At 43.9% G+C, this 17248-nt stretch overlaps 1 protein-coding gene across 6 annotated transcripts in view; it reads left to right on the forward strand.

Annotated features, from left to right (window-relative positions):
* Positions 1 to 17248, forward strand: part of trim37 (tripartite motif containing 37) — a 102395-nt gene that overhangs the window by 6476 nt on the left and 78671 nt on the right. For 5 of the 6 annotated variants that reach the window (XR_010968786.1, XM_068010685.1, XM_068010682.1 and 2 more), the window contains 4 exons: positions 1767 to 1867; positions 5468 to 5569; positions 11477 to 11517; positions 16816 to 16932. Coding sequence is in view for 5 of the 6 variants with exons in the window: in XM_068010685.1 (XP_067866786.1) it covers positions 1847 to 1867; positions 5468 to 5569; positions 11477 to 11517; positions 16816 to 16932 (281 nt within the window). In the remaining variant the exon portion in view is untranslated. Of the gene's footprint in view, positions 1 to 1766; positions 1868 to 2637; positions 2822 to 5467; positions 5570 to 11476; positions 11518 to 16815; positions 16933 to 17248 lie in introns of those variants that run through there. The other variant, XM_068010684.1, reaches the window with a different exon arrangement.

Here is a 17248-nt window from a genome sequence, read left to right on the forward strand (position 1 = left end):
AGATAGGCATTCAACTCTTCGGCTGCAGCAAGCAATGAGCACAGCAATACAAATGATTTCTTGAAAAAGAAGGCTTTTCTTTCTCGAGGGAATTAGCTTTGCTTGTAGCTCCTTTGTAGAATTTTCTGCTGAGAGAGAATAAAACAGCTCCTTTTCTCTTCAGTTTGCCTCGCTGGAAAGTCTCAAAACTAACGGGTTTCTGCCAGTTCCGCACACAGCCAAGTGACACGTTGCATCATGTGACCTCTCTCTCTTGCGCTCTCTCTCTCTCAATGAAGCTATATCTGCTGCTTTTCTCATTTAGTGACAGCAAGAGTTGAAGAAATTCCCTGGCTAATACTATTTTTCTTCTCTCTCTTTCCCCCCTCCCCCCCCCCCTTTCTTTGACGTTCTTGTTTCTCGGAGTGCGTCATAGAGTCCAAAAACAGGCCCTTCGGCCCATCCATCAGCTTGGGTTTCATTAGGCATCAAAGCAACAACAGTGTCTTACTCTTAAATGATGACAGCAATTAAACTGGATCTCTATTTACTTAGCAGTTGAACACAGGACTGTCTGCATCAGACGGTTTAATCAGACTCCCCATCCCCACTAATGATTTGACAAATCAGTTAAAGGAGCACCTATACTGTGAGTGACAGCAGAATTAGAATGTAAGATCTGCTTTCAGAGTTAACTGACAATTGCTTTGCTCAAACAATGCACCTCTGGGCTGCCATCAGTTTTTTCCAATCAGGCAGCGGAGGCAATCTTAAAAATTACCTCAATTTTAAAATGATACATATGCAAGGTAATGTATGGCTCACTTGATAAAAACCAACCTTTGAAATACTGTAAAGATGACACCTCTGATAATATGGCTAACCCTTGCATAATGTTTTCTTTGGGAAAAGTCATTAAAAAAAAAATGGTGTTGCTCTTAACTTGCATCTTGCTAGCTATGCAGTACTGCCTTACTTGAATACAAAAATTTACCCCCCACTCACTTTTCGAAACATTCATGGCTAATCCCATTGCAAGGGTTTACATTGGATTATTTAAGCAGCTTTCATAATGTCTTTTATTCTCCTCACCCCTGTGCCAATTGCTGTTCCTTACTAAAGTCATCAGTACATTGCACTGTTATTCAGAAGAACCATTTTCTGTTGATGACAGTGCAGTATATGAGTAAAACTGAAGGTTATAAGTTCACAGTACAGTTTTTAATAAATGACTAATGGTAACCACAGTGTAATCAAAGAGAACATTGTATGTAGTTACTTAAAATGCAGGACTTTACAGCAGAGGACATTTGCAATGGCTGTCTGGTTTGTTACAAAATTGCAAGGGAATGCATTACTCAAACTATCTGTGGCAAGATACTTTAGGGAAAATCTTGGCTATTTTTGACTGTACTAAGTGTAGGAGGTTTTCTAAAATGCAATATTTAGTTAAACGTACAGAAGTGTAGCTGCATAACTAAAAACTCTCAACGTTTTGAGTATTAGGCAATCTGTTTCCTCATTCAGTTGACCCAGCCTCTTTCCATGCTGTCTGGAAATGGGTTCAGCCTGCTGGTGGGGAAGTGTATAACTTGGCCCACCAGTATGTAAAACAGCTGTTCTAGTCAAATAGCAAGCATGCAGCTCTCATTCTGACTTCAAAAAAATATATAATTAAAACTGAAACTTTTGGTTAACAGGCAGTGGAATCATATTGTTATAATCTTGGAATTATGTTTGTCCTGTAAAATCTCTCTGGAGAACTGATTTTGTCCTTTTTTTTTTAGTTGTGCAGCGGTAACAGATTCCAACTTCATCGGTCCCAGGATACACCTGTGAGAATTGCAGTACGCAGTACAGAGCAAAAATGGATGAACAAAGTGTTGAAGTAAGGAAAATATTTTGTAATTTTTATTGGTGATTAAAGTCATTGGATTGCATAGCTTCAAAGCTTCTGCTTTTATTTTAAATCACCTCAGACCGCCTATTTCCACCTCTGTAATATCGCTCAAATCTACACTTGCTTCAGCTTATCTGCTGCAGAAACCCTCATCCAAACGCTTGAGTGCTGCTGCCTGTGTCATTACTCGCACCAAGTCCCATTCACCCATCACCCCTGTGCTCACTGACCTACGCTGGCTCCCAGTTAAGCTGTGACTTGATTTTAAAATTTTCATCCTTGATTTAAATCCCTCCATGGCCTCACTCCTCCCAGTCTCCATAATCTTCTCCAGCCCCACAACCCTGCCAGATATCTGCGCTGCTCTAATTCTGGCCTCTTGAGCATTCCTAATTTTATTCGTTCCACCATGGCTGGCCATGCCTTCAGCTCCCAAGGCCCTAAGCTCTGGAATTCCCTCCCTAAACCTCTCCACCCCCTCTCTACCACTCTTTCCTCCTTCAAGACGCTCCTTAAAACCTACTTTTGTGACCAAGCTTTAGGCCTAATATCGCCTTATGTGGCTCAGTGTCAAATTTTGCTTTATAAAGATCCTGTGAAGCACCTTGGGACATTTTATTACATTAAAGGTGCTATATAAATACAAGTTGTTGTAAATTTCCTATTTTGTTTGTGTTTTTGTTTCATGTTTCTTACTGTTACCACTCATCCCTTCAACCAGGAGAATGGCATGTAATGGTTTTGCATTGTGGAACAGTTCCATTGCCATTCTGTGATCAGCTGAATGCACTTGTATTGAGGAAAGCTGACTGTCCACGCAACTGTCTGATCTCCGTTCTTTGACCGCAAGTTGTTAAAAATAAAAAGTCTCGCCTGAACATGCTAGGTGCCTCACTATGCTATATTAATTGATGGAAATTCATTAATAGAAGCTTCCCCCAGGTACACGAATCTTGTTTTATAAATCTACTTTTGCTGAGCTCTGACCTCAGATTGCCAAGTCCTATTGTAGTGTATCTGCAGTATTTTTCTATGCCGGTCTGGGTTCTGCTGAGGAGAAATCTCCTGCATTGTCAGTTTACACTTACTAAAAGCCATAAAGATGGTTGGTGTGGTGAAATGAAAAGTGGTACTGAAGCTGACACCCAGTTAGTGCTGCACCTGAACTGAGAGTGATTGTTAACAAAACTATACGAGGAAACAACCAACATTAGTACAGTTTTCTTGTACCATGCTTAACCTGTCTTGTCAATCAGAGAGCCATAGATTGATATTTCAAGCAATTTGAAGAAACCACAAACATGCTGTGCATTTTTTTCCCTTCACGTTTTTCAGAAACTTTCATACTGTCAATAAGTAAAGAAAATGATGTGTGTCAGATTACATTGGAGCTTTATCCTGGGAAATGTCCTGTGCCAGAAAGAGTAGTGACATTAAAAGACCCGAATTAGACATGCAGCTTAGAATATAGTGTATTGTGAGTGATGCTGCTGAGTCTAGCAGTTTAGAAATGGTAAGCAGCAGTTGCTTGTCATTCAGGAATTTAACAATTTCTGCAGTGATTGCAGAAATTTACTGTTGATTGTTTGTTTGAAATGAGTGACCTCGTGTTAGTCCTTTTCCAGACTGACCAGGGGAAGAAATTTCGAGTTTTTACTGATGGGACACAATTAAAAAAAAAACAGTCTGATTTTATTGATCACGAGGAGATTAAAGCATCAATGCAGCATTGTACTTAAAGGCCAGCTCGAATCTGCAAATGAAACCCGACCCGAGCCCGACAGAACCACATCCAACCCAGCCCGAGTCCTTCCATTTTTTCCGGGACCCAACCCAACCTGACCATCAGTTAACCTACCTTCCGTTTTTCACTTTGTTGCTGATCTGCACAAGCTTAAAATAACTGTAACAAAACCATTTTTCTAGTCCAAAAATTACATTAACACTGGAGCCACTTACCTGAAGTTGTGATGGAGCGTGTCTGACCCAGCCCAAGCCCGAATGCTGGACCTGGAAGTGCGACCCGACCCGAACCCAACACAACTTGTCGGGTTCGGGTCAGGTAGCCGGCCTTTAGTTGTACTAAGTTTGCCAGCTTTGTAGTTTAGCTTGTCTAGTGGAAACTTTCAGCTTCCAAATGTGTTTAACTCTATTTCCCTTAACCGTAAACTAACAATAATTATTTTGTCTCGCCCAATGCCTTGTTGCTGTGCAAGCATGTTGTATAGTTGCTGTGAGCTTCCCTCCATATGAACATACGAATTAGGAGCCAGAGTAGGCCACTCGGCCCTTCGAGCATGCTTCGTCATTCAATAAGTTCATGGCTGAACTGATTACTCCACATTTCCACCTGCCCCCGATAACCTTCCACCCCCTTGCTTATCAATAATCTGTCTGCCTCTGGCTTAAAAATATTCAAAGACTCTGCTTCCACTGCCTTTTGTGGAAGCGAATTCCAAAGACTTATGACTCTCTGAGAAAAAATTTCTCCTCATTTCTGTCTTAAATAGGCGACCCCTTATTCTTAAATAGTGACCCCTAGTTCTAGATTCTCCCACAAGGGGAAACATCCTTTCCACATCCACCCTGTCAAGACCCCTGAGGATCTTATATGTTTCAATCAAGTCGCCTCTTACTCGTCTAAATTCCAGCTGATACAAGCCTAGCCTGTCCAATCTTTCCTTGCAAGACAGTCTGCCCATTCCAGGTATTAGTCTAGTAAACCTTCTCTGTACTACCTCCAACACATTTACATCCTTCCTTAAATAAGGAGACCAGTACTGTACACAGTATTCCAGATGTGGTCACACCAATGCCCTGTACAGCTGAAACATAACCTCCCTACTATTGTATTCAATTCCCCTCGCGATAAATGAAAACATTCTATTAACTTTCCTAATTACATGCTGTACCTGCATACAAACCTTTTGCGATTCATGCATTGGAACACCCAGATCCCTCTGCATCTCAGCTCTGCAATCTCTCACCATTTAGTTAATATGCTTCTTTTTTATTCTTCCTGACAAAGTGGACAATTTCACATTTTCCCACAGTATCTTCCATTTGCCAGGTCTTTGCCCACTCACTTAACCTATCTATATGCCTTTGTAGCTCCCTTATGTCCTCTTCACAAGTTGCTTTCCTACCTATCTTTGTGTCATCAGCAAATTTAGCAACCATACCTTCGGTCCCTTCATCTAAATCATTTATATAAATTGTAAAAAGTTGAAGCCCCAGCACAGATCCTTGTGGCACACCACTCGTTACATCTTGCCAACCAAAAAATGACCCATTTATATCTACTCTGTTTCCTGTTAGCTAGCCAATCTTCAGTCCATGCCAACATGTTACCTCCTACACCATGAGCTTTTATTTTCTGCAATAACCTTTGATGTGGCACCTTATCAAATGCCTTCTGGAAATCCAAGTACAATACATCCAAAAATGCTGCTTTGATGCACATTAATCTCTGAAGTTTAGAAAAGATTACTGCTGGCAAATGGTTTTGATATGTGCAGTAACTGATTCATATTTTGCAAGCTATACAGTATTCAGTTAAATAATCCCTTTTCCTTTTTTTCCCGCCAGAGCATTGCAGAGGTGTTCAGGTGCTTTATTTGTATGGAGAAGTTACGAGATGCCCGGCTTTGTCCACATTGCTCAAAGCTTTGTTGCTTCAGTTGCATAAGGGTAAGAGCCTATTACATTCTGAGTTAGATGTTACTGGCTGCTCTATGTACAAACATACAGAAAAGGATGATAACTATTTGGTGCATTAACAAACATGCTGTGCATTTTTTTCCTTCACGTTTTTCAGAAACCTTCATACTGTCAAGTAGAGAAAATGATGTGTGTCAGATTACATTGGAGCAGATATCTTGCCCTAGCGACTGTATGGAAGGCCACATGGCTGTGTTTGGGGGGCCTGTCCACGGCGGCGATCAGGAGGAAGAGCGGCCACGTGGTCCCGGCAGCGGCTCCCGCTCACTCAGCGACTCTGCGCTGTTTCCACACAAACATTCCCCACAACTCCGGTTCGGCTCCCAGATCCCGATCCCAGTAGCAGTACATCGTTGTAAAAGGGACAATGGTGGGAACTGATGAAATGTTTTATTACCTGCACCTCCCCGCCCCCCACCCCGCCCACTCCCAGCTCACCCCCCTCGCACCCCCTTCCCAGCTCCCCCTCGCACCCCCTACCCTCCACCCCTTCCCACCGCACCCCTCCTCCTTGCACCCCCTTCCCCCCCACCGACATCCACCTACCCCTGTGTAGGGGCCCTAACAACCTCACTGCCTTGTGGGCGTCTCGGGAAAGACCAAGGCTAAGGGAGTAAACCCTAACAGAAAATCCAGAGCGGAACCCCGAAGGTGGTCATGTGTCACCTTTGGCATGTTTCCAGCAGTTCCTGCAGCCAAACATCGTGCTCTGCACTCCTTTGGACCCCACCAGAAAGGCCGAGAGGGGGGTTTTGACGCTTGGACAAGTCACAACCTCCATACATCTGCCCAGGCATGTGCCATGGAGAGGTCACTTCATAGTCGCCTCACAGCGACCAAATCAACCCGGAAGGCAGCAGTTACGGGTTATGAGTCCAGCTCAATTGGCATAGAGATTGGGCGCCACGTGTTTCCTTTGTCGGTGGGAGAGGTCATCGCACCTCACTGGACAGCTACCGCCCGCCTCAAACCGGGCAGCCCCCGGTCAGTAAGGTTCTGTCCCGCCACAGTCCACCTGCTTCAATGGGTGCTTGGAGCTCAGGGTCATTGCCCGACAAGTGGACTGTAACACCGCACCAGACAGCACAGCCAAAAAAGGAAAGAAGGTACCAGCCCTTCGTTTTGCAAGCTGGAACGTCAGAATTATGTGTCCTGGCCTGTCGGAAGACCTTACACAAATTAACGATTCTCGGAAGACCGCCGTTATTAACAACAAGCTCAGTAGACTCAGTGTGGACATTGCAGCACTTCAGGAGACTCGCCTCCCTGCGAGCGGATCTCTAAGAGAGCAAGACTACACCTTCTACTGGCAGGGTAGGGATCCTGAGGAACCAAGACAGCATGGAGTGGGCTTCGCCATCAGAAACTCTTTGCTCAGCATGATAGAGCCACCCTCAAATGGCTCGGAATGCATACTGTCCATCCGATTTTTCACCGCCTCTGGTCTAGTACACCTACTCAGCATCTATGCTCCAACACTCTGCTCCCCACCTGAAGCTAAAGACCATTTCTACGAGGAACTTCATAAAAACATTTGTAGCATCCCCAACACCGAACACCTGTTCCTGCTGGGGGACTTTAATGCCAGGGTTGGGGCCGACCATGACTCATGGCCCTCCTGCCTTGGGCGCTATGGCGTTGGTAGGATTAATGAGAATGGACAGAGACTGCTTGAGTTGTGTACCTATCATAACCTCTGCATCACCAACTCGTTCTTTCACACTAAACCCTGTCATCAGGTTTCCTGGAGGCACCCAAGATCACGTCGTTGGCACCAGCTGGACCTCATCGTCACAAGGCGAGCCTCTTTAAACAGCGTTCAAATCACACACAGCTTCCACAGTGCGGACTGCGACACCGACCACTCCCTGGTGTGCAGTAAGGTTAGCCTCAAACCAAAGAAGCTGCATCACTCCAAGCAGAAGGGCTGCCCGTGCATCAACATGATCAGAATTTCTCATCCACAGCTGTTACGTAAGTTTCTAAATTCACTTGAAAAAGCCCTTCAAAACACTCCCACAGGGGATGCAGAGACCAAATGGGCCTACATCAAAGACGCCATCTATGACTCAGCAATGACCACCTATGGCAAACGTGTGAAGCGGAATGCAGACTGGTTTCAATCTCACATTGAAGAGCTGGAACCTGTCATAGCCGCTAAGCGCATTGCACTGCTGAACTACAAGAAAGCCCCCAGCGAGTTAACATCCGTAGCACTTAAAGCAGCCAGAAGCGCTGCACAAAGAACAGCCAGGTGCTGCGCAAATGACTGCTGGCAACACCTATGCAGTCATGTTCAGCTGGCCTCTGACACTGGAAATATCCGAGGAATGTATGATGGCATTAAGAGAGCTTTTGGGCCAACCATCAAGAAGATTGCCCCCCACAAATCTAAATCAGGGGACACAATCACTGACCAATGCAAGCAAATGGACCGCTGGGTGGAGCACTACCTAGAACTGTACTCCAGGCAAAATGTTGTCACTGAGACCGCCCTCAATGCAGCCCAGTCTCTGCCAGTCATGGATGAGCTGGACGTACAGCCAACAAAATCGGAACTCAGTGATGCCATTGATTCTCTCGCCAGCGGAAAAGCCCCTGGGAAGGACGGCATTACCCCTGAAATCATCAAGAGTGCCAAGCCTGCTATACTTTCAGCACTGTACGAACTGCTTTGCCTGTGCTGAGACGAGGGAGCAGTACCACAGGACATGCGCGATGCCAATATCATCACCCTCTATAAGAACAAGGGTGACTGCGGTGACTGCAACAACTACCGTGGCATCACCCTGCTCAGCATAGTCGGGAAAGTCTTCGCTCGAGTCACTTTAAACAGGCTTCAGAAGATGGCTGAGCGTGTCTACCCTGAGGCACAGTGTGGCTTTCGAGCAGAGAGATCCACCATTGACATGCTGTTCTCCCTTTGCCAGCAACAGGAGAAATGCCGTGAACAGCAGATGCCCCTCGATGTTGCTTTCGTTGATCTCACCAAAGCCTTTGACCTCGTCAGCAGACGTGGTCTCTTCAGACTACTAGAAAAGATTGGATGCCCACCAAAGCTACTAAGTATCATCACCTCATTCCATGACACTATGGAAGGCATATTTCAGCATAGCGGCGCCTCATCAGACCCCTTTCCTATCCTGACTGGCGTGAAACAGGGCTGTGTTCTCGCACCTACACTGTTTGGGATCTTCTCCTGCCGCTGTCACATGCTTTCAAGTCTTCAGAAAAATGAATTTTCCTCCACACAAGATCAGGCGGCAGGTTGTTCAACCTTGCTCGTCTAAGAGCGAAGACCAAAGTACGGAAAGTCCTCATCAAGGAACTCCTCTTTGCTGGCGATGCTGCATTAACATCTCACACTGAAGAGTGTCTGCAGAGACTCATCAACAGGATTGCGGCTGCCTGCACCAAATTTGGCCTAACCATCAGTGTCGAGAAAACGAACATCATGGGACAGGATGTCAGAAATGCCCCATCCATCAATATCGGTGACCACACTCTGGAAGTGGTTCAAGAGTTCACCTACCTAGGCTCAACTATCACCAGTAACCTGTCTCTCGATGCAGAGTTCAACAAGCGCATGGGAACGGCTTCCTCTGCTATGTCCAGAATGGCCAAGAGAGTGTGGGAAAATGGCGCACTGACACAGAACACAGAAGTTCAAGTGTTTCAAGCCTGTGTCCTCAGTACCTTGCTCTATGGCAGCGAGGCCTGGACAACGTATGTCAGCCAAGAGCAACGTCTCAATTCATTCCATCTTCGCTGCCTCCGGAGAATCCTTGGCATCAGGTGGCAGGACCGTATCTCCAACACAGAAGTCCTCGAGGCGGCCAACATCCCCAGCATATACACCCTACTAAACCAGTGGCGCCTGAGATGGCTTGGCCATGTGAGCCGCATGGACGATGGCAGGATCCCCAAGGACGCATTGTACAGCGAGCTCATCACTGGTATCAGACCCACCGGCCGTCCTTGTCTCCGCTCTAAAGACGTCTACAAACGCGACATGAAATCCTGTGACATTGATGACAAGTCGTGGGAGTCAGTTGCCAGCGATTGCCAGAGCTGGCGGGCAACCATAAAGGCAGGGCTAAAGCGTGGCGAGTCGAAGAGACATAGCAGTTGGCAGGAAAAAAGACAGAAGCGCAAGGACAGACCCAACAGTGTCACAGCCCCGACAACCAATTTTATCTGCAGCACCTGTGGAAGAGTCTGTCACTCCAGAGTTGGCCTTTATAGCCACTCCAGGCACTGCTTCACAAACCACTGACCACCTCCAGGCACTTACCCGTTGTCTCTCGAGACAAGGAGGCCAAAGAAGCCTGGCCTAACCAGAGATAGTGTGCGATCTGCAAACTGTGGCATTTCCACCCCTGCCAAGGTTCCACAATTTCTTACGGAAAACTCCACCCCAGAAATTAAAACTTGAGCAAGCTACTGTAAAATGTTTGGCAGTTCCTAGTGGCCATTTTGCATGCTTTAGGGGAAGACATCCTACCTTCTGTACCTTTTCAGGTGCGAATGATGCAGGAGCCCTAATAGTCAGAGAGAAAATATTTTGCATGCTTTAGGGGAAGACATCCTACCTTCTGTACCTTTTCAGGTGCGAATGATGCAGGAGCCCTAATAGTCAGAGAGAAAATATTTTGCATGCTTTAGGGGAAGACATCCTACCTTCTGTACCTTTTCAGGTGCGAATGATGCAGGAGCCCTAATAGTCAGAGAGAAAATGTGAATTGTGGAAGAGAAAGATAAGTTGAAGGGGCTTCACCTTACCCCATTGGATGTGTGCATATGTAGCTTGCTAGATCACAGATTTTAATCCAGTCAGATTCATTTTGTTGCTATATGCAGCCAAGTATATAACCTGTTTTATCATAAAGGGGAGCCGTTGAATCTTGACCTAAGCAGTGACAGATTAGAGAGCTCTTACAGGGAAGAGAATGATTATAATAAAAGTTGACTGAAACGGGAGCTACTGTCCTGAATGGTGCTGGAAATCTTCTGATGTCACTGGGTTGTTGATATTCTATATGCATTTTCTGTAGCTCTGTGTTACAATACCACAAAGCAGTGCTGGTTTTGGAACACTTGTTCTAATTCCAACAGTATGGGATTGTGCCAGAAAGATCTAAACTGCCCCTGACTTGATTAAATTCTTTTTTTTAAGAGGACTGTCTGATCTGAATGCTTCAGCTGATTTTTGTTTTAAAAAAAAATAATATCCTGTTTGTGCTGCAATGCAGTGCTGTAATCCAGTCTCAGCAAACCCATCAGTGATCAGTAAAGTCACTACATTTTGCTGCCTGTGCAGCTGTACAGTGGTACTTGCACTGCCTTGTTATTAAGATGTATTTGCTTGCTATTCACGTGAGCATTGTGGATGTTGCATATGCAAATGTGCAGTTTTTTTAACTTCAGTGTTTTAATAATCACTTCAGCCTATTTGGTTCTGCAAGTACAAGCCAATTTTCTTTTACACTAACACTGTTCTGGCTGTGTTTGTTGAGGCTAGCAGTTGAGATTTACAACTGGGTCATTCACCAGCTGTGAGGATGTATAATCTGTTCCAGGGTGCACCAGTTACTAGGAGGTTCATTAGTCGCCCTCTTTTTTTTTTTATTTTCCCCATCCCCTCTTTACTCCCCAACCTGCCCAATGTTTGGAGCTTCACCCGCCAAAATGTTGAGTTCCTGCATCATTGTTTTGTCACTTGTCTGGTTTCATGTTATCTGGAGATTTCTTAAAATGTATAATGGAGACCTGGAAATAGTCAGGATTTTAATGCATTTTCATTAACAAAGGAAACATCCGAACTCGAGCACTATTGGGGTAGCCTTTTTTAAAAAAAATTATTTTTTGTCTCCACAGCGCTGGTTAACGGAGCAGAGAGCCCAGTGTCCACATTGCAGGTAAGGGCACACTTACAAATAGCCTTAATTGGGGTTTACGCAAAGCTGGAAACTATTTTGACTTTTTTGTTTTTACCTAACTTGCAGCAGCTTTTTTGTTTAAAATTGCACTGTGTGAACCTGTCTGGCTCCAATCCAGAATCAATAAAGTTTGACTAATGTGGAAAGGGAAATTGTGGACATAAGTAGCAATGGCTGATTAACTTCAATTTTAACATGTTAAAAGTTGTCTATGTAATGTGGAATTACAAATGTCCTCCTTTCTGCTTCTACTTCTAGCACAGCATATTTGCAACTGTAATATTCCTAGCTTCACGATTCTACTTTATTATTTAATGGAGTGTAAAAAGCAAAATGGCACCTGTTACTAAAATTATGCTGTGCATCTAGTGCTGAAATGAGATATTTTGAACAATATTAAGTTGTGGAAGTTTTAATGGGGGTCCAACAAAAATGAAACATTGTTATTAATGATTTAACTTGGTTGTTTTCTTCTGTCATGGTACTCGAGTTGAAATCGGCTTCACTCTCCCATCATGTCCCAGATTAATTTGACGCAATATTGGAATTATTGTTTGGTCACCAGGAAGTTTGTTCAAAAGAAGAATCAAGTCACTGAGTTCAAATCCAAATGTGCTGTCTGATTTGTTCAGTTATGTGTTTTGGGCATTTTTAAATTTAGCAATTACTTGAGTAACTTCAAGGCTTCAGTTACTTTTGTCAGGTCTATTTATTGGGTTGCATTTTTCAAATGAATGAGCTTGATCCGGAACCGTCAAAGAGAAGTTGTTTCACAGAAACCTCAGGAGAGAACAAGATAAACCAGATAATGTCTTTAATTAATGAGGAACTACATTTAAACTGCATTAAACTACATTAAAAAAAAAATCTAGTCAGAATTTTAGTACCAGAGTTGTCAGCCATTTATTATTTTCTACTGTTTGACTCAGTACCATGATGTGACAACCACTCAAAACGGTTTATTTGTTATTCACTTGCTCAGTTAATGTTTTGAATCTGTTTGGCAATTAAAGCCTGAAACAAGATCTAGCCATCAAAGACAGAGGATCCTGTGTAAGTGCAGGATAGAAACAGCAGCTGAATGATTCTTAAAAAAAGACTTAATTGTTCATTACCCCAAGCATGCTACAGATTTTGCTTAGATTTGTCTATGCATATGAAAACATTCTCTGGGATTTCATGAGACATGTTCCTAAGGCACACCTACAAGAGAACTAAAGGCATCTGATGTATTTGAAAGAGGTGGAGCAAAAACCTGGCATTTTGTCCTGTTGTCTGGTTCTCCTTCACTCTGTGAGCAGCAGGAAAGAGGGAGACCAACAGCAGAGATAAAAGCAGCACAGAGGCAGTGAGAACTCAGTTGGTGAGCAGTGGGAGCGAGCGAGACCAGCAGCAGGGATAAAAGCAGCACCGAGGCAGCAAGAACTCAGTTGGTGAGCAGTGGGAAAGAGCAGGGAAAAATTGAAGAGTGATGCCATAATCAACAGAGAGAGAAGGGAATCAGAGAGCTGCCGGGGTGAGTATTTTATTTTTATTTATTTTATTTAGAGATACAGCACTGAAACAGGCCCTGCGGCCCACCAAGTCTGTGCCGACCAACAACCACCCATTTATACTAACCCTGCAATAATCCCTACCACCTACCTACACTAGGGGCAATTTACAATGGCCAATTTACCTATCAACCTGCAAGTCTTTGGCTGTGGAAGGAAACCGGAGCACCCGGCGAAAACCCACACGGTCACAGGGAGAACTTGCAAACTCCGCACAGGTAATACCCAGAATCGAACCCGGGTTGCTGGAGCTGTGAGGGCAGTGCTAACCACTGCGCCACTGTGCCGCCCCAGGTAAGAATTTAATTTAAATCAAACATCTCAGGCAAGCAGGTAGGTGATTGGTTTGGGAAGAAGCTACCTGTATGGTGAGTATCTGATAAGTGACTAAAGTAAGTAAAGTGGGTTAGTAACTAAAGAAAAGAGAAAGGTAAGGTTTACAGTTTTTTTTTCTTTATATAGTAAGTAGTGTTTTTTTTAAAGGGAATCAAGGTCCCTGCTGTAAATAATCTCTAATTTTTGAGAAATTTAAGGGGGTAAATTAAGGATAAGACATGGCAGGGCACCTCGGCAGCGTGGAGTGCTCTTCCTGTGCAATGTGGGAAGTCGGATGCTTCCAGTATGCAGGAAGTGTCTCCAGCTGCAGCTACTCAAAATCCGCGTTTCAGATCTGGGGCGGAGGCTGGGGATACTGTGGAGCATCCATGAGGCTGAGATCATCGTGGATAGCACGTACAGGGAGGTGGTTACACCGCAGGTAAAGACTGCTCAGGCAGAAAGGGAATGGGTGACCGCCAGGCAGAGTAGAGGAACTAGGTAGATAGTGCAGGAGTCCCCTGGGTCCATCTCCCTCTCTAACAGATTACTCCTGGTGCCATGTGCTAGTGTACCATTGTTCAAGAAGGGTAGCAGGGATAAACCAGGTAATTACAGGCCAGTAAGTCTAAGATCAGTGGTAGGGAAACTATTGGAAAAAATTCAGAGGGACAGGATTAATCTCCACTTGGAGAGGCAGGGATTAATCAAGGATAGTCAGCATGGCTTTGTCAGGGGGAGATCATGTCTAGCAAATTTGATTGACTTTTTCGAGGAGGTCACTGTGTGTAGATGAGCTTAAAGCAGTTGTTGTAGTCTACATGGACTTCAGTAAGGCTTTTGATAAGGTCCCACATGGGAGATTGGTCAAGAAGGTAAGAGCCCATGGGATCCAGGGCAATTTGGCAAATTGGATCCTGTTACGACCGACCGCTCCTGTCAAAGTCCCCAATCAAAATATGCGATTCAGATTGTGGTGGGAGAGATGCATTGTGAATTCAATCCCGTTGTTCCACAGATCGCCTAACATATCATTTAAAACTTTCCAAATTAAAGAAAGACCCAGCCAAATTGTACCCTCTATTAACCCCCGAATGAGGCTAACCAAACCAGGTGTCTTTAAATCAACAAATTAACTCTTTAATTAGAACTAAATTCTTAAACACTGAAGATATAAACAACATTTAAAATAGAAAAAATAGTGTCCTTGCAAATTTACAGTACAATGTTGCTTGAAGTCCTCACAGAATTTTGCTTGCCTTCTCCAGCGAATTTCAACAATTAATGACTTGCAAACACTTTCAACAGAATCAGTCTGACTAGAGTTTTTGAGGGATAAAAGATTGTCACAGTCTAACTTCCCTTTCTTCAATTTAAATTACCAGAGATCTCTGTTTTGGCTTGACTTTTGTTTTTAGAATTTTGAGAGATTATACAGACTAAAGTCCCCTTCCTTCAGTTTAAATGGTTGAGAGCTCTTTTTCCAGGTGCTGTCATCACAGCTGTGTCCCATGTGTCTGTGTTCTGTTAGAACAAACTGTCTTCAACTAAAAGCCAGTTCAAAATTGAATTGTAACGAATGTATTGCATGACACTCCCTCCCTGTGGGTGTTTCTATGGTAACAAGAATGCACCCTTTGAATTGCAGTCTCCAAATGGCTGTTTCTAAGGTAACGAAAATGCACTTTCCTATAACTCCTGAGGTTTGCTGGTTCTTAAAGCAATACTGATCCCTTGCAAGCCTTAAAGGCAAACCGCATATTCCTGGGGAAAAAAAACTACAGGACCATAACAATCCAAAGTTGGTTTAGTGGCAGGAGGCAGAGGGTGATGGTCGAAGGTTGTTTTTGCGATTGGAAGCCTGTGAACAGTGGTGTACTGCAGGTATCAGTGCTGGGACCCGTGCTGTTTGTAGTGTACATTAATGATTTAGACGTGAATGTAGGAGGTATGATCAGTAAGTTCGCAGATGACATGAAAATTGGTGCTGTCATAAATAGTGAGGAGGAAAGCCTTGGATTACAGGACGATTATAGATGGACTGGTAAGATGGACGGAGCAGTGGCAAATGGAATTTAATTCTGAGAAGTATGAGGTGATGCATTTTGGGAGGAGTAACAACGCAAGGGAATATACATTGGATGGTAGGACTATATGAAGTACAGAGGGACCTTGGTGAACTTGTCCATAGATCACTGAAGGCAGCAGCACAGGTAGATAAGGTGGTTAGGAAGGCATATGGGATACTTGCCTTTATTAGCCGAGGCATAGAATATAAGAGCAGGGAGGTTATGATGGAGCTGTATAAAACTCTAGTTAGGCCACAGCTGGAGTACTGTGTACAGTTCTGGTCACCACATTATAGGAAGGATGCGGTTACACTGGAGAGCGTGCAGAAGAGATTCACTGGGATGTTGCCTGGGCTGGAGCTTTTCAGCTATGAAGGGAGACTGGATAGGCTAAGGCTGAGTTGGGACCTGATTGAGGCATACAAAATTATGAAGGGACGTAGATAGGAAGAAACTTTTTCCCTTAGTGGAGGTGTCAATAACCAGCGGGTATAGATTTAAGGTAAGGGGCAGGAGGTTTAGAGGGGATTTGAGGAAAATATTTTTCACCCAGAAGGTGGTTAGAATCTGGAACACACTACCTGAAGTGGTGGTAGAGGCAGGAACCCTCAACGTCTAAGAAGCATTTAGATGAGCAATTGAAATGCCATACCGTACAAGGCTGCTGGCCGAGGGCTGGAAAATGGGATTAGAATAGATAGGTGCTTGATGGCCAGCACGGACACAATGGGCCGAAGGGCCTGTTTTTGTGCTGTATAACTCTATGACATTGTTTGGTGCACATAAGTGCATTTATTAGTGCAGTACTATAGCATGTGAGGCTTGTTACTCTGTGCTGCAAGACTACTAGGTGAATTTCAATTCCTGAATTTAATTTTCAAGGTAAATATGCGGCGCAGGGACTCCACTGTTGGGAGAAAGAAAATCAGGCTGCTTCTCCATTGCTTTAAGACGTTATTGTCAGAGACCTAGCCCCAGCATTTCTGGTGTGGAATGATAAATGTTGGAATGATTTGGAGATGAAAATAAATGGCTTAACCCCTTTGACTGGTTACTTTAATCATGAGCCTCTACATTTGAATGTAACTGAGACAAATGGAATAAAACTTCTCTTTGCCAGCTGTTGAGGTAATACATTAAATGATTCTGAATCTTTTGAACTTCAGTGGTTGAGGGTTGTGTCTGGTCATATGGTACCTGTTGGGGGAATACTTACTGCTGACACGAATGGAAATAGTCTGTCCCCTGTTACATTGTTCAAATGAAAAATATATCGTGGTTCTGTATTACCCGAATGAATATAAGACTGTTCAATATACTTGCAATCTGACTTGTTGTAGGGCACCTCTTCAGCTGCGTGAGCTTGTGAACTGTCGCTGGGCGGAAGAAGTCACACAACAACTAGACACACTTCAGTTGTGTAATCTCAGTAAGCATGAGGAGAATGACAAAGACAAGTAAGTGTGTCACTACTATATAATAGTCCCAATCTTGTTACAAGCACTTAAACTATTGGATTTTTGGGGGGGAAAAATTAAAACCCAACTTTTTCTGAAATTTGTTTGTGCTATTGAAATAAGCAGAAACGAAGTCACTGTAGTTGCACTGTCGCTCACAATTCAGTGCCGATGCAGCCAGTAATGATAAAAATGTATCAGGCATTTTGAAAGTAATGTGTTACCTACATTGTGTATGATATTTATTAAATAATGCTCGTTAATGACTAGGACACACAAGTTAGCTTGTTTCCACCGCTGCCGTCATAAATTATTT

The sequence above is a fragment of the Heterodontus francisci genome, chromosome 30 (assembly GCF_036365525.1).
Source record: "Heterodontus francisci isolate sHetFra1 chromosome 30, sHetFra1.hap1, whole genome shotgun sequence".
Classification (NCBI taxonomy): domain Eukaryota; kingdom Metazoa; phylum Chordata; class Chondrichthyes; order Heterodontiformes; family Heterodontidae; genus Heterodontus; species Heterodontus francisci.